The following is an 18260-nucleotide window of genomic DNA, read 5'->3' as shown; positions in this document are numbered from 1 at the left end:
ATTTGAGTAATTTAAAAAGATATTTAGAAGTTTTGAAAAGATTCAAAATTAATTAAAAAATGAAGTTTGTGAAAAACAATTGCAGAACTTCTGAACATATTTTAAACTGAATATAATGTTTCCTACAATTATTAGAAAAACTTTTAAAAAATTTTTAATCCTTAAATTTTTCCCGGGTCGTTTTTAATAATATTGAAATTCTCTTGAAATCTTTTTGAATATTCTGTTAAAATAATTTTTTAAACTTAAGAATCATTTTCAATTTTCCTAGGAATTTTAAGAAAATATTTTTATTCGTTTGGAGCCTTTCAAAATTCTTAAAAAGCCTCCAAACTTGTTGAAACTGCAAAAATCCACATTTTGTTTTAAATTAGGTTGTGAGTATTTGCACCGAAATTTCGTTACGAATAACCAAATTTTTTCGGTAAACACACTTCGTTAAAATTATTTGAAACCATTTCAAGTTCTAAATTAATTTTTAATCTTTTTGAAACTTCTAAATATCTCTTAAAATTACTCTTAATTGTTTCTAAAAATAACAAGTCTTCACTTGTTATTTAGAAATCCAAATTTTAAGGAGATTTTTTTTTATTTCGCAGGATTTTCTAAAATTCGTAGGGCACATTCAATTAATTTGTAAAGTTATTGAGAAGTTTTGAAAAAATTTTCAAAAAAACTACTTCTAGATTTCTCAAATTTTTGAAATTATAAGTTTAAAGCTTTTCAAGGATGCTTAAACTATTTAAAATAAAAAATAATTTAAATTATAATTTAAGAACTTTTAAGTTGAAAAAGATTAAAATTTAAAAATATTAAATGGCCTAAAATAACTGAATAATATAATTTTGACGATTTTTATAGTTGATTGATTCTTTAATATAGAGCATTAAAAATGTTAACCTGGATTTATATTTTTGGAACTTAATCTAAATCTTTGAACTCTATAATTTATGAATGTTAAAAATTCTTAATTTTACAGTTTAAATTCATTAAACTTGAAATTATTCAGTTGAAAAGTATTAGTACCTTCCAGTTTATACGTGTAATTAATTGAACAATACAATAGAGAATTTTTGAATTTAAAAACTTTGAAACTTCAATTTTAAAAGTTAAAAATTCAAGAGTTTCACTTTGAATGCTTTAGTTTTTTTTATTACTTGTACTTTTACTGCTTAGCTTTATATTTCGAATTTTCAAATTTTATTGACCGCGTAAATATTTGTGAACCGGGAAATGAACGGGAATTTTGTTCTTCGATTAAATCGGTCACCCTGATTATGGAAAAAATTTATTTTGAAGAATTTGAAAAAAATGTAGAAGCATTTTATTAATTTAAAAAGATTTTTAGATTATATTTCTTTAAAGATTTCTGAGAAAATTAAAAATGGTTTAGGTTTTATTTTATAAAGTTAATTTGAAGTTTTGAAAATGTGAAAAAAGGTCTAAAAAACCCCGGAAAATTTTAAGACGATTTTTTTTATTATGGCAGGATTTAAAATTTTTGCAGGTAAACTCAAATTTGAAAGGGTTAAAGAGAATAAAGAAAAATCTTAAGATTGCTGGAAAAATTTCAATCGATATTTATATGTAAAATTAATTTTAAAATAAAATTGGAAGATTTCAAAACATCAAAATTTTAGAAAAAATTCGAGTAAGTTTGAGAGATATTTAGAAGTTGCAAAAAGACGCAACAATAATTAAAAACTTGTAAAGATTTCCAACAAAATTTTGATATCGAAAAAGAAGCTTTTTAAGAATTTTTACAGGATTTAAGAGAATGCAAAAAATTTTATTAGATTCATAAAAGATCCTTTTTAAGAGAGTCTTTGGAAAGATTTCCAAAAATGTCCACAATTGTCAAAAAATACTCTGAAAGATTTTCGGGGATTTTTTATAATTTTGCAGAATTTTTAAAACCTTTTTAGAAATGTTGAAAGTTTTGAAAATTTTCAAAATGTTTCAATTTGGCAGGATTGGAAATTTTAAAAAATTTTAAATAAATTCATAAGAAAATTCAAACAAAATTTTAAATAGAAGAATTTTCAAATGTTTCAATATAATAATAAACACGTGAAAAATTTTCAGGCAATTTTTAAAATTTTACAAACTTTCAAGAAAAATTCGAGTCAATTCCATAAATATTCAGGAATTTGAAAGCGTTGAAAGTGATAAAAAATATTTTAAAGTTTGGAAAGAATTCTGAGAATGAAAAAAAACTTCATGAAATCATCAAAAATCTTTGTCAATTTTCTGAAAAACCTTAGTAAAATTATATTTATATAAATTGAAAACTAAACTTATAAATAATTGTTTCCTTGTTTTTAGGTTTCAGAATCTAACTTTAGCTCGAATTTAAGTGTTTGAAAACTCATAGGAAATACGTTTTATTGAATGTTTTCCCCGTAAAATCGAAAAATTAGACGCGCGTATGGTGCGTGATTGCTGATGCTATTCAAAAATATAAATGCCCCCACTCATAAACATATTTTGATTTTTGTAAAAATTTAAATTAAAAAAATTGCATTTTGTAAATATTTAAGGTAATATATTTTTTACATTTTTCAGGAATTACAAGAGAGTACAAATGAAAATTAAGTTTACCACAGTCCATCTTTTTTAATATATTCTTGATTTAAAGAATAAAATATTTATAAATGGCTATGTTACTTCATTGCAAGCTTAATAAATTGTTGCTCTAACTTTCGATCAATGTCGCATAATTGTGTTTTATCTTTTTAGTTTTTGAAAAAAATTAATAAATAACAATATATTTTCGTACTCACGAATTTTTCTAATTTTTACCGATTTTCAAAGTTACCGCGAAATTCTTCATTCCGAACTGGTCACGTGACATGTGTTTACATGTGGAAAACACAGATAACTTTTTTATCATGTTTTTATCTTTGCAAAAATATTTTGACTAGTTCTAATTTTAGAAGAAAGTTTGATATATTAAAAAAAATAATAGTGAAAAAGTGAGAGTGAACATTTTTCTAGACTATTTGGTTCTTAAATTTCTTACAGCAGTCAGCAACCTTCTACAAGGTAAGAGAAAATATTTTCTAACCTCTCAACGACGCTGGTCGGTTGAGTGACTATTAAATGTAAATGACACATTCTTTGATTAAATATGAACATACAGATCCATAAACTATCATTCATGATATATTTTACGTCTATTATTTACTTTTCAACTCGAAAAAATATGAGAAATTAAAACCTCGTGTTCGTGCAGTGACACATAACCTTAAAATAGTAGTAAACACGCTGACATCGGCAAGCGTTTACTAGCCGAAATGAACGTTTTATTTAAGAATAAACGAATTTAAAACTGCCGTAATTTGAATAATTAGTAAATGAACTGAAACCAGTCATCAGTGAAATTGTGACGGTACCGGATTAGCATTTTTGTTGTGAATATCGCTTTTTTTGCTCCAAAATGCCTACTTGGAGCCAAATTCAAACGCAACTCCGAAATCCAAACAACCCGGTTGTATTTTTCGATGTTTCTGTCGGAACCACAGAGATTGGACGTATGATTTTTGAACTCTTCGAGGACGTATGCCCAAAAACATCCGAGAATTTTCGTCAATTTTGCACCGGGGAGTACAGAAAGGATGGAGTACCTCTGGGATTCAAAGGTGCGATTTTTCATCGGGTGATCAAGGATTTTATGATCCAGGGAGGAGATTTCGTGAATGGAGATGGAACTGGCGTGCTGAGTATTTATGGGGGAGCAACCTTCGCAGACGAGAATTTTACCCTGAAACATGATTCTCCAGGTTTATTGTCAATGGCAAACAGTGGGAAGGACACGAATGGGTGTCAGTTTTTCATCACGTGTGCAAAGTGTAATTTCCTCGATGGGAAACACGTCGTTTTTGGCAGAGTGATCGATGGACTCCTGGTAATGAGAAAAGTAGAAAATGTACCTACGGGACCAAATAACAAACCTAAGATTCCTGTGACTATTTCGCAGTGTGGTCAGATGTAAAGTTTGTAACTCCGTGTAAGCTCTTTTTATTAAATACTAATTTTATTAAGTATATGGTGTGTTTTCTTTATTTCAAATGTCTTTATAATTATTTTTATTTATTTTATGTCAGAGAATTTAAAAATGGTCCGGGAATCTCAAGGAAAATTGAAGTTGAAGTTAATTTGATTATTTTGTTGAAAATTAAGCAATTTGTTTGGTTGAAAATGCATTTATTTGGTTAGAAATTGCATTGTGTAATATTTAACTGGAAATTTGCCTTGTGCCATTTTTGGTTTAAAATTAACATCTTTTTTTTTATTGAATTATCAATTATTACATTTTTCGTTCAGAACTCATTTTTTTACCGTTGAAAATGGAATTAACTTAGTTAAAACTGCAACGACTTTGTTAATGATTCAGTGTTTTGTTTGTTGATTCATCATTTTAGTTGAAAACCCTTTTTTTGTTCAAAATTGAGCTATTTAATTGAAAATTATTATAATCATTTCATGTTTGGTGGAAAATTCCTCAATTGTAAAATTTTAATATTCCTGTTAATTAATTCATCTTTTTGGTTGAAACTTAATTTATTTGGTAGAAAACTCAACTATGAAATTGTCAATTTTATTAAAAGTTCATGTATTTGTTAAAAATTGATTCTTTTTTGGTAGAAAACTAATCCTCTTGGTTAAAAATTAGTTTTTTTATCGAAAATTAATTTTTTCATTCATTCATTAAAATATATATATATATTTTTTTTGTTCGATAATTTTTTTTTATAGAAATTTAATCTGCTTGATTGAAAATTCATTTGTTTTGTTGAAATTTTTATTATTCTATTTTATGTAAAAAAATTATCTTTGGTTCAAATTGTATCGATTTTACTTGAAAATGTATGGCTTTTTTATACAGAATTCATATTTTGGGTTAAAAAATATACTATTTCGTTAAAAATTAATTTTGTTTTGTAGATTTGTCTTTTTTTATTGAAAATTGATTTATTTTAATAGAAATTACATCTTTTTGGTTAAAAATCACAACTGTTTGTCTGAAAATTGATTTGTTTTCGTTGTGGATTGAAATATTTTGTAAAAAATTCTTTTTTTTTTTAACTTTATTAAAAATTTTTATAATTTTGGTTGTTGATTCATCATTTGAGTTAAAATGTCATTTTTTGTTTAAAATTTAACTGTTTTGTTAAAAATAGTTTTTTTAAATATAAAATTTAACTATTCGATGTTTGGTTGAAAATGTATCTTCTTCAGTTAAAAATGGAACTATTTGGTTGAAAATTCGTCTTTTGTGGTAAAATATTACTCTTCTTGGTAACTAATTCATCTTTTTGGTTAAAATCTAATTCCTTCGGTTGAAAGTTTAACTATAAAATTGAGAATTTGTTTAAAAATTCAAATATTTGTCTGAAAAGTTACGTATTTTGTTAAAAAATAATCTTTTTAACATTGTTTTTAATTGAAAACTTTTGTATTGCGTTGAATATAAGTTTTTTTTGTAGAAAGTTTATCTTGTGTGTTGAAAATTAATCTATTTGGTTGTAAATTAATTTTTTTGGTTAAAGATTTATCATTTTTAGTTCGAAACTTATAATCTTTGGTTGAAAAAGTAACAATTTTTTTGAAATTTGTATTTTTCTTAGTTTCAAGTTTAATTATTAAACTAAAAATGCAAACATTCTACTTTTGTTTTAAAATTTATATTTTTTAGTAAATAATTTATTTATGTTGTTAAAACCTTGTTTTTTTTTTAATTCATATTTTTGGGTTGAAAACTCATATTTTTTTGTGGGGGAAACTCAACTGTTTTTCAGGAAATTCGTCTTTGGTTCTAAATTTTAACGTTTTGGATTATATTTTTTTACTTTATTTACTGAAAATTCGTTCTTATTTGGAAATTTAACTTTTTTTTATTGAAAATTCTTGTTTTTTGTTAAACTCAACTGTTTTTCATTTAAAATAAAAAAATATATTTTTTTTAAATATCAACTATTGCAGTTTTCTTTTGAGAATTCATTATTTTGGATCGAAAATTCATCACTTTCCTTCAAAATTTCACTATTTTGTTGAAATTTCTTTTTGATTGGTTGAAAATCAATTGTTTTAACTGACAGTTTATTTGATTTTTCCATTTTTAATTCAAAATTTATCTTTTTTATTTGAAAATTCAACTATTTGGTTAAATTCATTTTTTTGTTGAAGATTTATCGTTTTAGTTAAAAATTAAGTAATTTGGTTGAAAATTGAACTATTTTATTGAAAAATTCTTTTTCATTGAAAATTGCAATCGTAATTGAGAAACGCTTTAAACATACAATTCTTTTAAAAAGGCTAACACAATTTGTTAATAAAATCCCAAATGATTCGATGAATTTTTACATGTTCACTTTGCCTAACTTGTGCATTGTACATTGTTGGATTTCCAATTCAGGCCTAATTAATTTGGAATGATTAAAAATTTCTTTGCTTCTAAGTAAATTTTATAATTGTCCAGTTGATATTTTACCCTTAATTCTAGTATTCCAATAGGAATTGATAATTAAATTTATATTACGGAATATATTTTATTTCTCCATGTACATCCAATAATTTTGGTAAATTATATATGTATGGAAATTATTACCAGGAAATAATTTGTACATGAGGCTGAACATGATAAAACAAAAAATGCGGTGTTTCAACTCCGCTGAAGAATCTATTGATTATATTTTGCCCGAGGCTTGGTGGTAATTTGCTATTACCCTGAAATTAAAACTAATTCACTCAATCATTTTATACCACCTACCAGTGTCGATTTAAGTAAAAATGCGCCTCTAGGCATTACATTTTTAGGTGCTTCCCCCATCTTTTTTGAAACATTTATATATATATATATTCTTTTCTATTTAATAAATTTAGTGTAAAATTCATCTCTGATGTGAAATGTAACTATTTTGTTGAAAATTCGTGTTTTTGGATAAGTTCAACTGTTTTTAATTTTAAAAAAAGCATTTTTTGGTTGATATAACGTTTGTACATTCCAGTTTTATTTTTTTTTAAATGTAACTATTTTGTTACAAATTCGTCTTTTTTGGATGACTTTAAACGTTTTTGATTATAAATTAAGATTTTTCTTTCATATATCAACTATTACATTTTTCAACGCGAATTCTTTTATTGGTTGAACTTCTTTGTTGAAAATTAACTTTTTGTTAAAGATTCATCATTTTACATAAAAGTCCATCTAATTGGTTGAAAATATAACTTTCGCTTTGAAAAGTCGTATTTTTTTGGTAGGAAATTCATCTGTTTGATTGCAAAATCAACTATAATCCAGTAGCCACTAACACATTATAAAATACATTGTATGCATTAATAGATCCCCGTGATTACTCTTTTTCTAAAAGGCCAAAAAAGGCCCCTAATTACGAGTATCTTAGGTAGGATCTCGAAATATGGGTCAATTTTTGTTTAAACAATGTTTTTAAACAATTTCATTATTTATCGACAAAAAAAGTATAAAATCATTTTTTAAATGGCTGAACAAAAAAAAAACTTTTTTGCATCTTGCTTTTTTTTCGTACGGGAGACCCTTTGCTGTGTACAGCGTTATAAACAAATGATTTTTTAACAAAATTGCCATATTTGCACAATGTTACCTCAGAATTTATAATTCAGAAACATTTTAACCTTGTACACTGCCTATATCAAGGATAGATCTCTTAAAAGGAAAAAGAAATCTTCCGGTCGAATAAAAACTTCTCTGTTTAAATTGTTGTTAAAAAGTTGTTATTTTTAACAAGAAACCGTTTAGCATCTTAATTTGTTAATGAACAATAATCTAGATCAACCAGTTTCATAAAGTTGCTTCAAATTGTTGCGAAAGCTTTATCTAGCATTATTAACATATTTTGTTATCCATCATTTCTTTTGCTAAATTGTTTATAACAATTGATATAATTAACGACCCTCAATTACCAGAATTGACTTCAATTTTTTTTATTAAACCTTGACATATGATTAAACTTTTCACTCTCTTGATATTTTCTCGGACTACGAGCCATTATTTGTTTATGGTCTCATAAACAATGTATTTTTTATAAACACACCTTTCTCTATTAATTTAATTATTAATTAATTAATTATTATTATTAACTATTAATTAATTTTTTCTTAATTTTTTTTACTAACCCATGGCAAAAAATAAAACTGTTCACTCTCCCAAGATAATCACATTCTTTATCGTAAAATCAAGGATATAAAAAAACGTAATCGCTAGTGAATTGAAAATTATGGTCTTTAGGGGAGGGTGGGCTTATAAAAAATACATTGTTTATATGGCCATAAATAAATAATGACTGATCGTACACAGAAATATCACGAAAGTGAAAATTTTTATTTTGTTTCATAGATAAATAAAAAAAATTAAGAAAAATTGATTTTCTTAATTGAGCGTTTTTGTTAATAACAAGAGTTATAGACAACGAGGGTCAGATATCAAAAATTTTACCTAAGATAATTACATTCTTTATGGTAAAATTAAGGATATAAAAAAAAGTGATCGCTAATTAATGCAAAATTGTGGTTTCTGGCGGAGGATTTGTTTATAAAAAATACATTGTTTATAAGGCCATAAATAAATAATGGCTATCTGTACGAGAAAATGTCAAGACAGTGAAAAGTATAATCATGTGTCAAGGATTAATAAAAAAAGATTGAAGTCAATTCTGGTAATTGAGGGCCATTATGTATATCAATTGTTATAAATAATTGAGCAAAAGAAATTATGAACAACAAATTATGTTAATAATGCTATATAAAGCTTTCGCAACAATTTGACGCAACATTATGATACTGGTTGATCTTGATGATTGTTTTTTAATAAATGAAGAGTCTAAACGGTTTCCTCTTAATAATCACAACTATTTAACAACAATTTAAGAAGAGAAGTTTTTATTCGACCGAAAGCTTTCTTTTTCCTTTTAAAAGATCTATCCTTGATATAACTTTGTACAAGTTATACATTTTTCTGAAGTATAGATTCTGAGGTAACACTGCAAATATGGCAATTTTGTTAAGAAATAATTGGTTTATAACGCTGTACATTGCAAACGGTTAGTCGTACGAAAAAAGGGCGAGACGCAAAAAAATTTTATATTTGCTCAGCCATGTTAAAAATGATTTTATACATTTTTTTTGTCTATAAATAATGCATTAAATAATGTTAGTGGCTATCGGATTACTAATCGTTTCAAACGTAACTTTTCTGTTAAAAAATTATATTTTCAGTTAAAATTTTTGAAATATTTTGTAGATAATTCGTCTCTATTGGTAAAAAAATTCATGTTTTTTTTTGTTATAAAATTCTTACTTAAATAGTCTTAATTTTTTCGTTAAGAGTTCATTTTTTGTTTGAAATCTCAGCTATTTGTTTAAAAATGATATTTTTTGTGGAATCTCTGGTTTGACATATTTGAAATCTTAAATAATCTTTTCATAAAAAAAACTTAGGAACATTATATTTATATAATCTTTAAACAAATAAAGAAATAGTTATTTGAAATCTTTATTTTATAATAAAAATTGTATTTCCGTCCAAACAGAAAAGCTATACGTGCACGTAGAATTTTTCTGAAAAAAATTAAAACATACTTCTTTTTCCATTTAATTTATAAACTATTATTATTCTCATTTATTTTTAAAATATTGCTTCCTAGAACTAAGTGGTATCATGATATATATTTAGGTAAGGTTTTCTTTGGAAATAGCTTTAAAAATATAATCTGCCAATGCCGGAATAATTGTAGGTATTTGGGATAAAGGTTTCTTAAAATATCAAGTTTTATTTTGGCTTCTAATAAAAAATCTAATAACCTAAATTCATTCTAAAGTTTATTACTGAATGTTTGTACCTTATTTACAGATATTTAAAAAAATGAAGGTTACACCTAATAATAAACATTATATTAAGTTACAAAGGATTGTCTAAAAGTACATGCAATTTTTATAAATATTCGTGGGATGTAAATGAGATAAGTTAATAATGAAATAATCCTTATAACATGCCTTGTGAGATTTTATTACATATATTATTTAGTCTATTTAATTGGAAAGCTGTATTCTTTCCTCGTCGATAATTGATTATCTTTTATAAAATTAATTATATAATTACATTTAAGGGAATTAAGTCGAAAATCAGTTTTCTTTTGATATAAGTGCAATGAGTTACATTTTAAATTCAATATGATTATTATTAAAATATGAAGTGCATTATATACTAATTTTTCATATTAAATTATAAATTAAAATTAATGATTTAATGATAATTTATTGAACTCTGTCTTTATTATAAACCGACATATTCAAAAATTTCTTGTTTTTTTTTACTGAATTTTGAGATGAATTAAATTTTGTATTAAATATCTAAACTTTGACTGCCTACATTAATTTTTCTAATTTATAGGTTTCTATTTCGAAGTTCAATCTCTTCCATTTATAATATCTTCGTCACCCTTAAATCTATAAGCGTTCTTGACTCAATTTTGAGCTTCTATTTTTTCCATGAAGGACTTTTTTGTATAATTCGAGTATCGTCTGTTAATTCTATTTACACTCGATTTTTCACGAAAATATAATAAAATCCTGCCCCACGACGACTTAGCAACTCTGTCACTATTTTCTTTTTCTTCACTTCAACTACATACAAGTAGTTCACAAACTTTTTTACTTTCACTAACCGGGCGAACGATGTTTTATTTTCATCTAGATATAAGTTCAGGGTTGCTCCAGAGTAGGTAAAACTACGAAAAATAATTGCGTTTCGTATCAGCCTTTCAAACAAAAAATTCGAAGTAGTATAACAGTTTTTTAATTTTGTAATTTACATATTCCTAATTCACCGAAATTTGTAATTTCAGTCTATATTTAATTTTTCAACCTGAAGGTTATGTAATACTTATCCTATTTTTACATTAGTTTCATTTTTTTACAACAGCTCACATTTACAGGAATTGAGACATCGAGTTTAAAATTGGAAAATATTATTTGAAACATTTTTTGGGGGAAAAAGTCCCCAAGAAACCTAAAGTCGAGAATTTGCACCCAATTGTCCCCTTTTCGGCATTTTTTACAAAACTCAAATAATTTTTTAAGAAAAATGAACAACAATCCAAGACATGCGAAATCAAGGCGCTTTGTATTTTCAACAAAATAGATGTGTTTTTTAACAAATAGTTAAACATTTAGAAAAATAAATAAATTTAGAACCAAGAAGAATAATTTTCTACCAAAACAGATGAATGTTCAACAAGATAGTTCAATTTCCAATCAAAGAGATGAATCTTCAATCAGAAAAATGAATATTTAAACAAGTAGTTAACTTTCAAGCAAACAGTTGAATTTTAAATAAAAAGCAGCTGAATTAAATTAAAAAGACGAATTTTCAACAAAATAGTTAATTTTTCAATCAAAAAAGAGTTTCCAGTCGAGAAATAAAAATTCTTCCAAATAAATTGTTCACTTTTAAACGAAAAATAACGAATTTTCTATAAGAAAGTTGAATTTTCATCCTAAAAGAATGAGCTTCGATCTAAAAAGTTTTATTCTCTAGCAAAGTTTAATTTTTAACCAAGTGTAGTTAAATTGTGTGGGGGAGGGGGGGGGGGGTAAAGGTTTGCACTGTCAAAAAATCGATTTTTGTTTTTTTGTCTTTTCTTATTGTTAAACGTTTCAAGAATATACTCCCAAGATTTTAAGTCAATCTGAGCAAAACTCTCGAAGTTATTGTCTAGTTAGTCTTCTGTCCTCTAGCACTACAGCACTGACAGATGCGGGCTTCTAAAACTTTAAACGCGTTTTTCTCAAAACTGCTTTTTCAAAGTACATGTTTACTGCCATTCCGAAACTACTTTACCGATTCAATTCAAACTTGGTACACATTTTCTACATATAAAATAACTCCCCCCAACGTTCAGTTAACATTTTTTTTTTTACTTCAAGGGTGTCTTCCACCTGCAAAATTGTGGAATTTTTCGTGGAAAACAGCAGATTACACTTTAGATGTCCACCGAAAATTTTTAAATGCAAAAAAAATAATCAGAGAACGTTGTGGACAGGATTTGATGATAGTTTGACTAAATTTAAATGGTCTTTGATTTCCCATAATTTCCGATCAAGATACAGTGAACACCGCGAATTGTTTTTTTTTCCAAGACGTTCTCAGGCAATCTCTGTCCGGCTTGTTTTTAAATATTTTAAAATGAAAAAATGACAGAATTAATTAAAAATGTAATAGTTGATATTTTAACCAGTAGGGATTCTAAGTTTAAAGTAAACACAGTGAAATTGATTAAAAAAAAAGAAATTTTCAAGAAAATCGTTGATTGTTTCACCAAAAAATATTTTACAGTAAAAAAAAGTTTTAATCAAATTGTTGAATTTTTAGCATTTTTAACATTTTTAATTTTTAAAAATTTGAATTCTTGGCTACTCAGTTGAATGTTCAACAAAAAATATAATTTCTCAAAAAAAAAAATGTAATAGCTGATTTATCAGCCAAAAAGATTTTAATTACGAGACTGTGTTTAGTCGTGATAAAAAATTAGGAGAGTTGGAAAGGGGCATGGATTAGTTGTTCCGAACATTGTCAGACGACAAAAAATCAACCAAATTGCTTCATGTTCAAGCCAAAAAGACGAATTTTTTACAAAATAGTTGAATTTTCAACAAAAAATTAGGATTTATCAACTAAAAAATTACATTTAAAAAGAATTGTTGATTAAAAAAAAAAATAATGACATTTTCAACCAAATAATAAAATGTGAATTCTCAACCAAAAATATAATAGACTTTTCAATCAAAATTTAGTAAGTGAATATTTGTGCAAGAAAAATGCACTAGAAAGAAATGGATGCAAAAAGGAATCCAAATCTATCTATAGATAAAAATAAAATTGAAAAAATCCTAACATAAACATTTTGCAATTTATTGTTTATATATTTTTAAATGTTTGATCTTCTTCAATTTTTGTATGATGTAATCTTATCAGTTGAAAGTGCTGGAATGTTGAAAAGATTTTTCAAAACACAAAAGGCGACTAGAAGATTTTCTAAAGTAAAGGTGCTTCTGTTAGAAGGTAATTTTTTTCATTATTCATGAGATACCCACATGATGTAATATGTTTTTAACAATAAATAAATTCCCCTTTTTTACTTAGAATTGAACTACTGAACCGCTGTGATCCCTGATGACAGATTTTTTTAAATTCCAAAAGTTTAGAAAAATAGTAACGTTTCATAGGGTTTTTCATCTGACGTCCCAAATTTTCAGATCGATATCTCAATTCGCGTGGAGGTAAGTTGTTGCGAGAAATGTCGGCAAAGTAGAAATTGAGTAAGTATTACATGATCTTAAAATTCAAACTATTTTCATATCTCACATAGTTTTGGAAAAAAACGTGAAATTTTGTATTGCTATAAAAACTGGTACCTTTCAGAGTAACATCAATGAATCAGTGTGTAGGATTAGAACTGTCGTGTTACATTTTTTTAAAGTGATTGGTAGTTTATCCATAGTCTTAAAAACCAAATTCCGCATCAACCCTGATCTTTATTCTAAATGAGGACCTCAGACTGACCAGAAAATCGTCCTGGGGGTCCCGGAATTTCGTTCGCTTTCCGGTTGTCGGGGGCCTCAGCTCACGGCAGTGAATATAATTGGGGCACCGTGAGCTGAACCGCGGTCTACCGACTATCACAGAACATGTCCTCTTCAATGGTCTCAACAGGGCGGTGGTGTTCTTCAACGACCATGATCGGCGTGGCTCCATCATGAAGGCTCGTCTTCGACATTGATCTTCTGTAAGCAGCTCTGGAAACACTCCTCGTAAAACTGAACTTTCGCACTAGTTTCTTATCCAGAGCTGCTGGACTCTTAGGACTCTTCGCCAAGAATTCCTCATCAGCTTCGTAACGTGCTACCAAGACCTCCGCCGCATGTTCCTGGATAACATCAATCGCAAAGTCAATATCGTGATCTGTTGCATCTTCTTTCACAACGCAGAATCTCAAAGTGTATTTATTCATCACTCTTGACGGGATCATGTGCAATTTCCCGGAAGCATTGATGTTCGCCAAAAGTTCCTGATTGATCTCGTCACTGTCCTTCATCCTGAAGCACACCAGTCCCACCATAACTTCGTTAAGAACCTCGAACCTCTTGTCTCTTTTGATTTTCGACTCGAACCTCTTCGCTAATCTGATGTGATTCCTGATGTAGTTCTGCAAACCAGTTATACCATAAGATCTCATCACAAACCATAGTTTCAAGGCTCGAAATCGTCTGCTAAGTGGAATTCCCCAGTGGCGATAGTCTATCGATTCTCCCGAGTTGGCGTGCTGAAGATAAAGAGGATCGACCACCATGGCTGATGTCAGTTTGACCCTGTCTCGCACCCATAGACAGGAACAGTCAAAATTCACCAAGAGCCATTTATTTGGATTGGTGTTGAAGGAGTCTGCATGCTCGATGCCAGCCATCAGAGGTCGTAGCTCTGGACATATGAAGGCGCTTCCGGCGTAGGCTCCGTCGACGTGAAGCCAGATTCCTGAGTACTTCTTACAAATCGGTCCGATTTCGACGAGGTTGTCGAAGGAACAACAACCGGTGGATCCGAGAGTAGTGGAGACGAAGAAGGGTACTAGACCATTAGCTGTGTCTTCGCGAAGAGCGGATTCTAGTCTCTTGCCGCGCAGACGACATTTTTCGTCTGGTTCGAGAACTCGCAGTTTTACGAAACTGATCATGGCTGCTTTCTCTACGCAGGAGTGAGATTCGGTGGAACAGTAGGCTACGAGTCTTGGGAGGAAGGCTGAATCTTCGGTTGTTGGGTCTTGTTTCTTTAGCATTCTGATTATCTGGGTTCGAGCTGCGAGCATTGAGACGAGAATGCACTCGGATGCTGAACCTTGAATTACTCCGCCACCTTTGGCGGATTCATTTTCGGTGAGGAATTGTGGTGGTAGACCTATGGCTTTGGCCAACCAATCGAGGACGATTGTTTCTAGTTCTGTGCAGGCTGGACTCGCTGCCCAAGAAAATCCGATGCAGCCGATTGCATCCGATAACATGTCCCCTAGGATCGACGGGAATGAGTTCCCGGATGGGAAGTAGGCGTGAAATCGTGGATGTTGCCAGTGAGTGATCTGAAACCAGAAATTGATTTTCTTGTCAAGCACGTTGTATCTCGACTGACTTTAATCCAAAAGAGCTTTTGTAACTCCCGTTTTTGTCTCTTTACACTTTTGGCGTCCCTTCAATATTTTCGAAAAGTGGGAAAATATTAGTGATTTGAAAATTGCTTCCTTCCAGCCCGTTTTCCGAGTTATGCTCTTCAGAAATCGGTGTTGAGCGAATAATTTTTTTTAACGAAAAATTCTAGGGTCTGTGAAATAACTAATTTCCTAGATACCGCTGGTCAAAGTTGTCAGTGAATAAATTAAAGTGGACTCAATTTTGAGTAAATCTAAAAAAAAACTCTAGCTCTAATAGAATCGAAATTATGGAAGACTATGAATGACACTTTCAAAAAAATTGAATTGGGTTAAACTTTATCGAGAAAATTGACACTGAAATATTCGCCACACGGGGAAAAAGTCCGAACGGCCGGTAGCCGGTTGCGTGATCGATTTTTGCTACCCGAACTAATGAAAATTATTTTTCTGTTATTTTCTATTTATTAAAATGCCTATAAATAAAATCTTCTTAAATAATCTCTAAAATTTATGCAAATAATAATTGATTGATTCCCTTTTTCACGGAAAGACTGACTTTTGTTATAAATATGTTTTTCTTAATGTTTACCAATTGTATTTAAATTTAAAAGTACGAATAAATTTTTTGAAATGAATATATAGTATTTTTTGCGAAAAACATAATAAAGTTAAAAAAAGCCCGTTTGGTGTGAAAAATGGTAATGAAAAATTATTTTTTGCAGGCAGCGAGAATCAAACACGCAACCTTCCCGTTATGAAGCCGAAGCGCTACTTCCTGAGCTAACGGTCTTTCGAAAGTGTATTCCGCCAAACTCCCCATGAGCTCTGGCGAATATTTTTAACTAAATTTTCTTGAAAACGGCGAAAAAGCGCAAATTTCTGAGTTGGCAAGTTGATACTTCGGTAATCAGCTTTCATTAAAAGAAATACGAACCAAAACAAAAATTCACAATTAGAGGTTCCTCTTGTAAATAAATGAAAGTAGACTCAATTTTTAGTCAAATCTGTAAAAGGCCATAATTTCGGTACTATGAGAGATATAGAGTGTATTATTTATTTACTAGAAATTGAGTCTACTTTAACTTATTTAATGGAAAATTTTATCTAAAATACTTAGCAAATCAATTATTTCGGAAAATGGGAAATTTAATAAAAAATGGATGTTTAACCATAAAAAAGGGTCTTATTTCATAAAAACTATAATTTTTTATTTTAATACAAAAATGATTCGCTCAAAATCAACTTCTGAGGGTCGTAACTACAAAACTTTTTAATGTAGAATATTCGTTTTTTAGTCATGCAGCGGATTTTATAATATTTAATAAAGAAGACATTTTCAAAACAAAGTTCATTTTTGTAAGATATTCAGCACGTACAGCCTTTTTTGTATGCTTAACTAAACGTTTTAAGCAAACAATCCACTTTTAAGTAATTTTCATGAAAATTTGTTGAATAATCTCTGTAAAAAATAAAAAATGGAGGTTTCTCAAACAATGCCCGAGTGATTAAAAATGTTTATTAGTTCTAGAATTCAATAGCTTTTCAATTGTTAATCAAATTTAGTAAAATAGTCATGAAGTATTCAGTAGTATTTAGTAGTATTTACATTATTAAGTATAATACATTTTAAAAGAGGAATCAAGTCTAATTTATAAAAACAGTTGAAGCTGTAGTTTTTTTATTTAACATTAGTTATTTGATATCTTGTAATTACTCTTATGCATTAGAAAATTTTTATTATTTTCATTTATTTATAGACAATAACAGCTTTTTTACATTCAAGTAGTTTGTACAATTTTATTTGGATTGTTTTTATAGTGAAATTTGCATGAAATAAATTAAAAATTAGTTAGCATCCCCAATTAGTATTAGGCAAAGAAAAAATATCCACCTTGTTTCACATTGCCATATCGAATTTAAAATAATAAAAATGGACTGATCCAATTTTGGTAAAGTATGAAGTCAACTAGAATTTTTTTTTCTAAATGTGACTTCTTTGCCCCTCCAATGTTTTTTTTTTCGTTTAAAAACTTTATTTTTTAAACTTGATTATATTACAATATAATGGAAATTCGTTAATTCTTTATAATTTTGGTCTGAAAAAGCCGATAAGTATCATAAAATTTAAATAGTTGTAAACAAAAAATTTAAATTTGCAGTTTTGATAAACTAAGACAATTTACGAATAAATAATTTACCATAATAGAATTGTGTGTCTGAATAGAATTGTAGATAGTCTTTGAAAGATAGTTTTTTTTCTAAATTGGACTTTATTACTTTTTTAACTATTTTAATAATGTGCCTATTTTTCTCGATTTTATAAGCTATTTCGAAGACTTGATGCTCGATAACTAGTGAACAACATTAAAAATGTTTACATAAAATTAGACACAAATTATAATCCATCGAACTTTTGTTCTGTATCTGGAACCCCAGTATATCAATGTATTAAAATTATGTTCCAATTGTCTTCAATAATTCTAAATTTTAAGTTTCGATTCTTGAAAATACTTTTTTCTGAACTTTTCCCCAAATAAATATGCTACTTCTAAGTAGTGAAAAATCTGAGAATTGTGGAAATCCACTGTTTAAATTAAAGAAACTTTATTAAGTTCTACAAAGTTATGTTACATATAAAGATTTTAATTTCAATGCCAGAATAATATTGAAATAAAAGATTCCCAATAAGATCAACACAAATTTCTTAATATTTATTTCTATTTCTTTAAAGAAACTTCGTAATTTTGAATCTCATACATTATATTTGATAAAGATGCCGTCTTTTTCAGATAAAAATAGCACCACTTTAATAGCCCTTTGTCTCTTTAACTCTAAAATGTCATATGAGCCACATGCAGGAATTATTACAGTCTACTGCAACGATGGAGTCTTGTATTGGAAAGTATTGAATTTCCGGATATAAAAGCGGATATTGAGCAGGTTACAGATGCTAGCTGTAAAAGCTATTAAAGCAATACAGAGTATCCCAAATTCAAAGCTTTACAAAACAATACAGTCAAGATT

General features: G+C 28.1%; 3 protein-coding genes across 3 annotated transcripts in view; 2 read left to right on the top strand and 1 right to left on the bottom strand.

Annotated features, from left to right (window-relative positions):
• Window positions 1–2856: 2856 nt before the first annotated feature.
• LOC117177930 (ribonuclease P protein subunit p25-like protein) overlaps window positions 2857–18260 on the top strand; it is an 82538-nt gene continuing 67134 nt past the window's right edge. Inside the window, exon 1 of the mRNA XM_033369049.1 lies at window positions 2857–3045. The gene's annotated coding sequence lies outside the window, so the exon portion shown is untranslated. The remainder of the gene's footprint in view (window positions 3046–18260) is intronic.
• LOC117177932 (peptidyl-prolyl cis-trans isomerase H) lies at window positions 3065–4048 on the top strand. The gene has a single exon (XM_033369050.1). The coding sequence runs from the start codon at window positions 3440–3442 to the stop codon at window positions 3992–3994; it is 555 nt and encodes a 184-aa protein (XP_033224941.1). The 5' UTR covers window positions 3065–3439; the 3' UTR covers window positions 3995–4048.
• Window positions 13707–18260, bottom strand: part of LOC117177929 (tyrosine decarboxylase-like) — an 8098-nt gene continuing 3544 nt past the window's right edge. The window contains exon 2 of the mRNA XM_033369048.1: window positions 13707–15167. Within this exon, the coding sequence (XP_033224939.1) occupies window positions 13707–15167 (1461 nt within the window). The remainder of the gene's footprint in view (window positions 15168–18260) is intronic.

Source organism: Belonocnema kinseyi, chromosome 8 (assembly GCF_010883055.1).
Source record: "Belonocnema kinseyi isolate 2016_QV_RU_SX_M_011 chromosome 8, B_treatae_v1, whole genome shotgun sequence".
In the NCBI taxonomy this organism is placed as follows: domain Eukaryota; kingdom Metazoa; phylum Arthropoda; class Insecta; order Hymenoptera; family Cynipidae; genus Belonocnema; species Belonocnema kinseyi.
Note: the sequence above shows the minus strand (reverse complement) of the source record. Positions and strands in the feature narration are given on the sequence as shown.

Bases quoted from the DNA above. Each gene is read 5' to 3' on its own strand.
- LOC117177932 (XM_033369050.1), top strand. From the start codon at position 3,440: ATGCCTACTTGGAGCCAAATTCAAACGCAACTCCGAAATCCAAACAAC.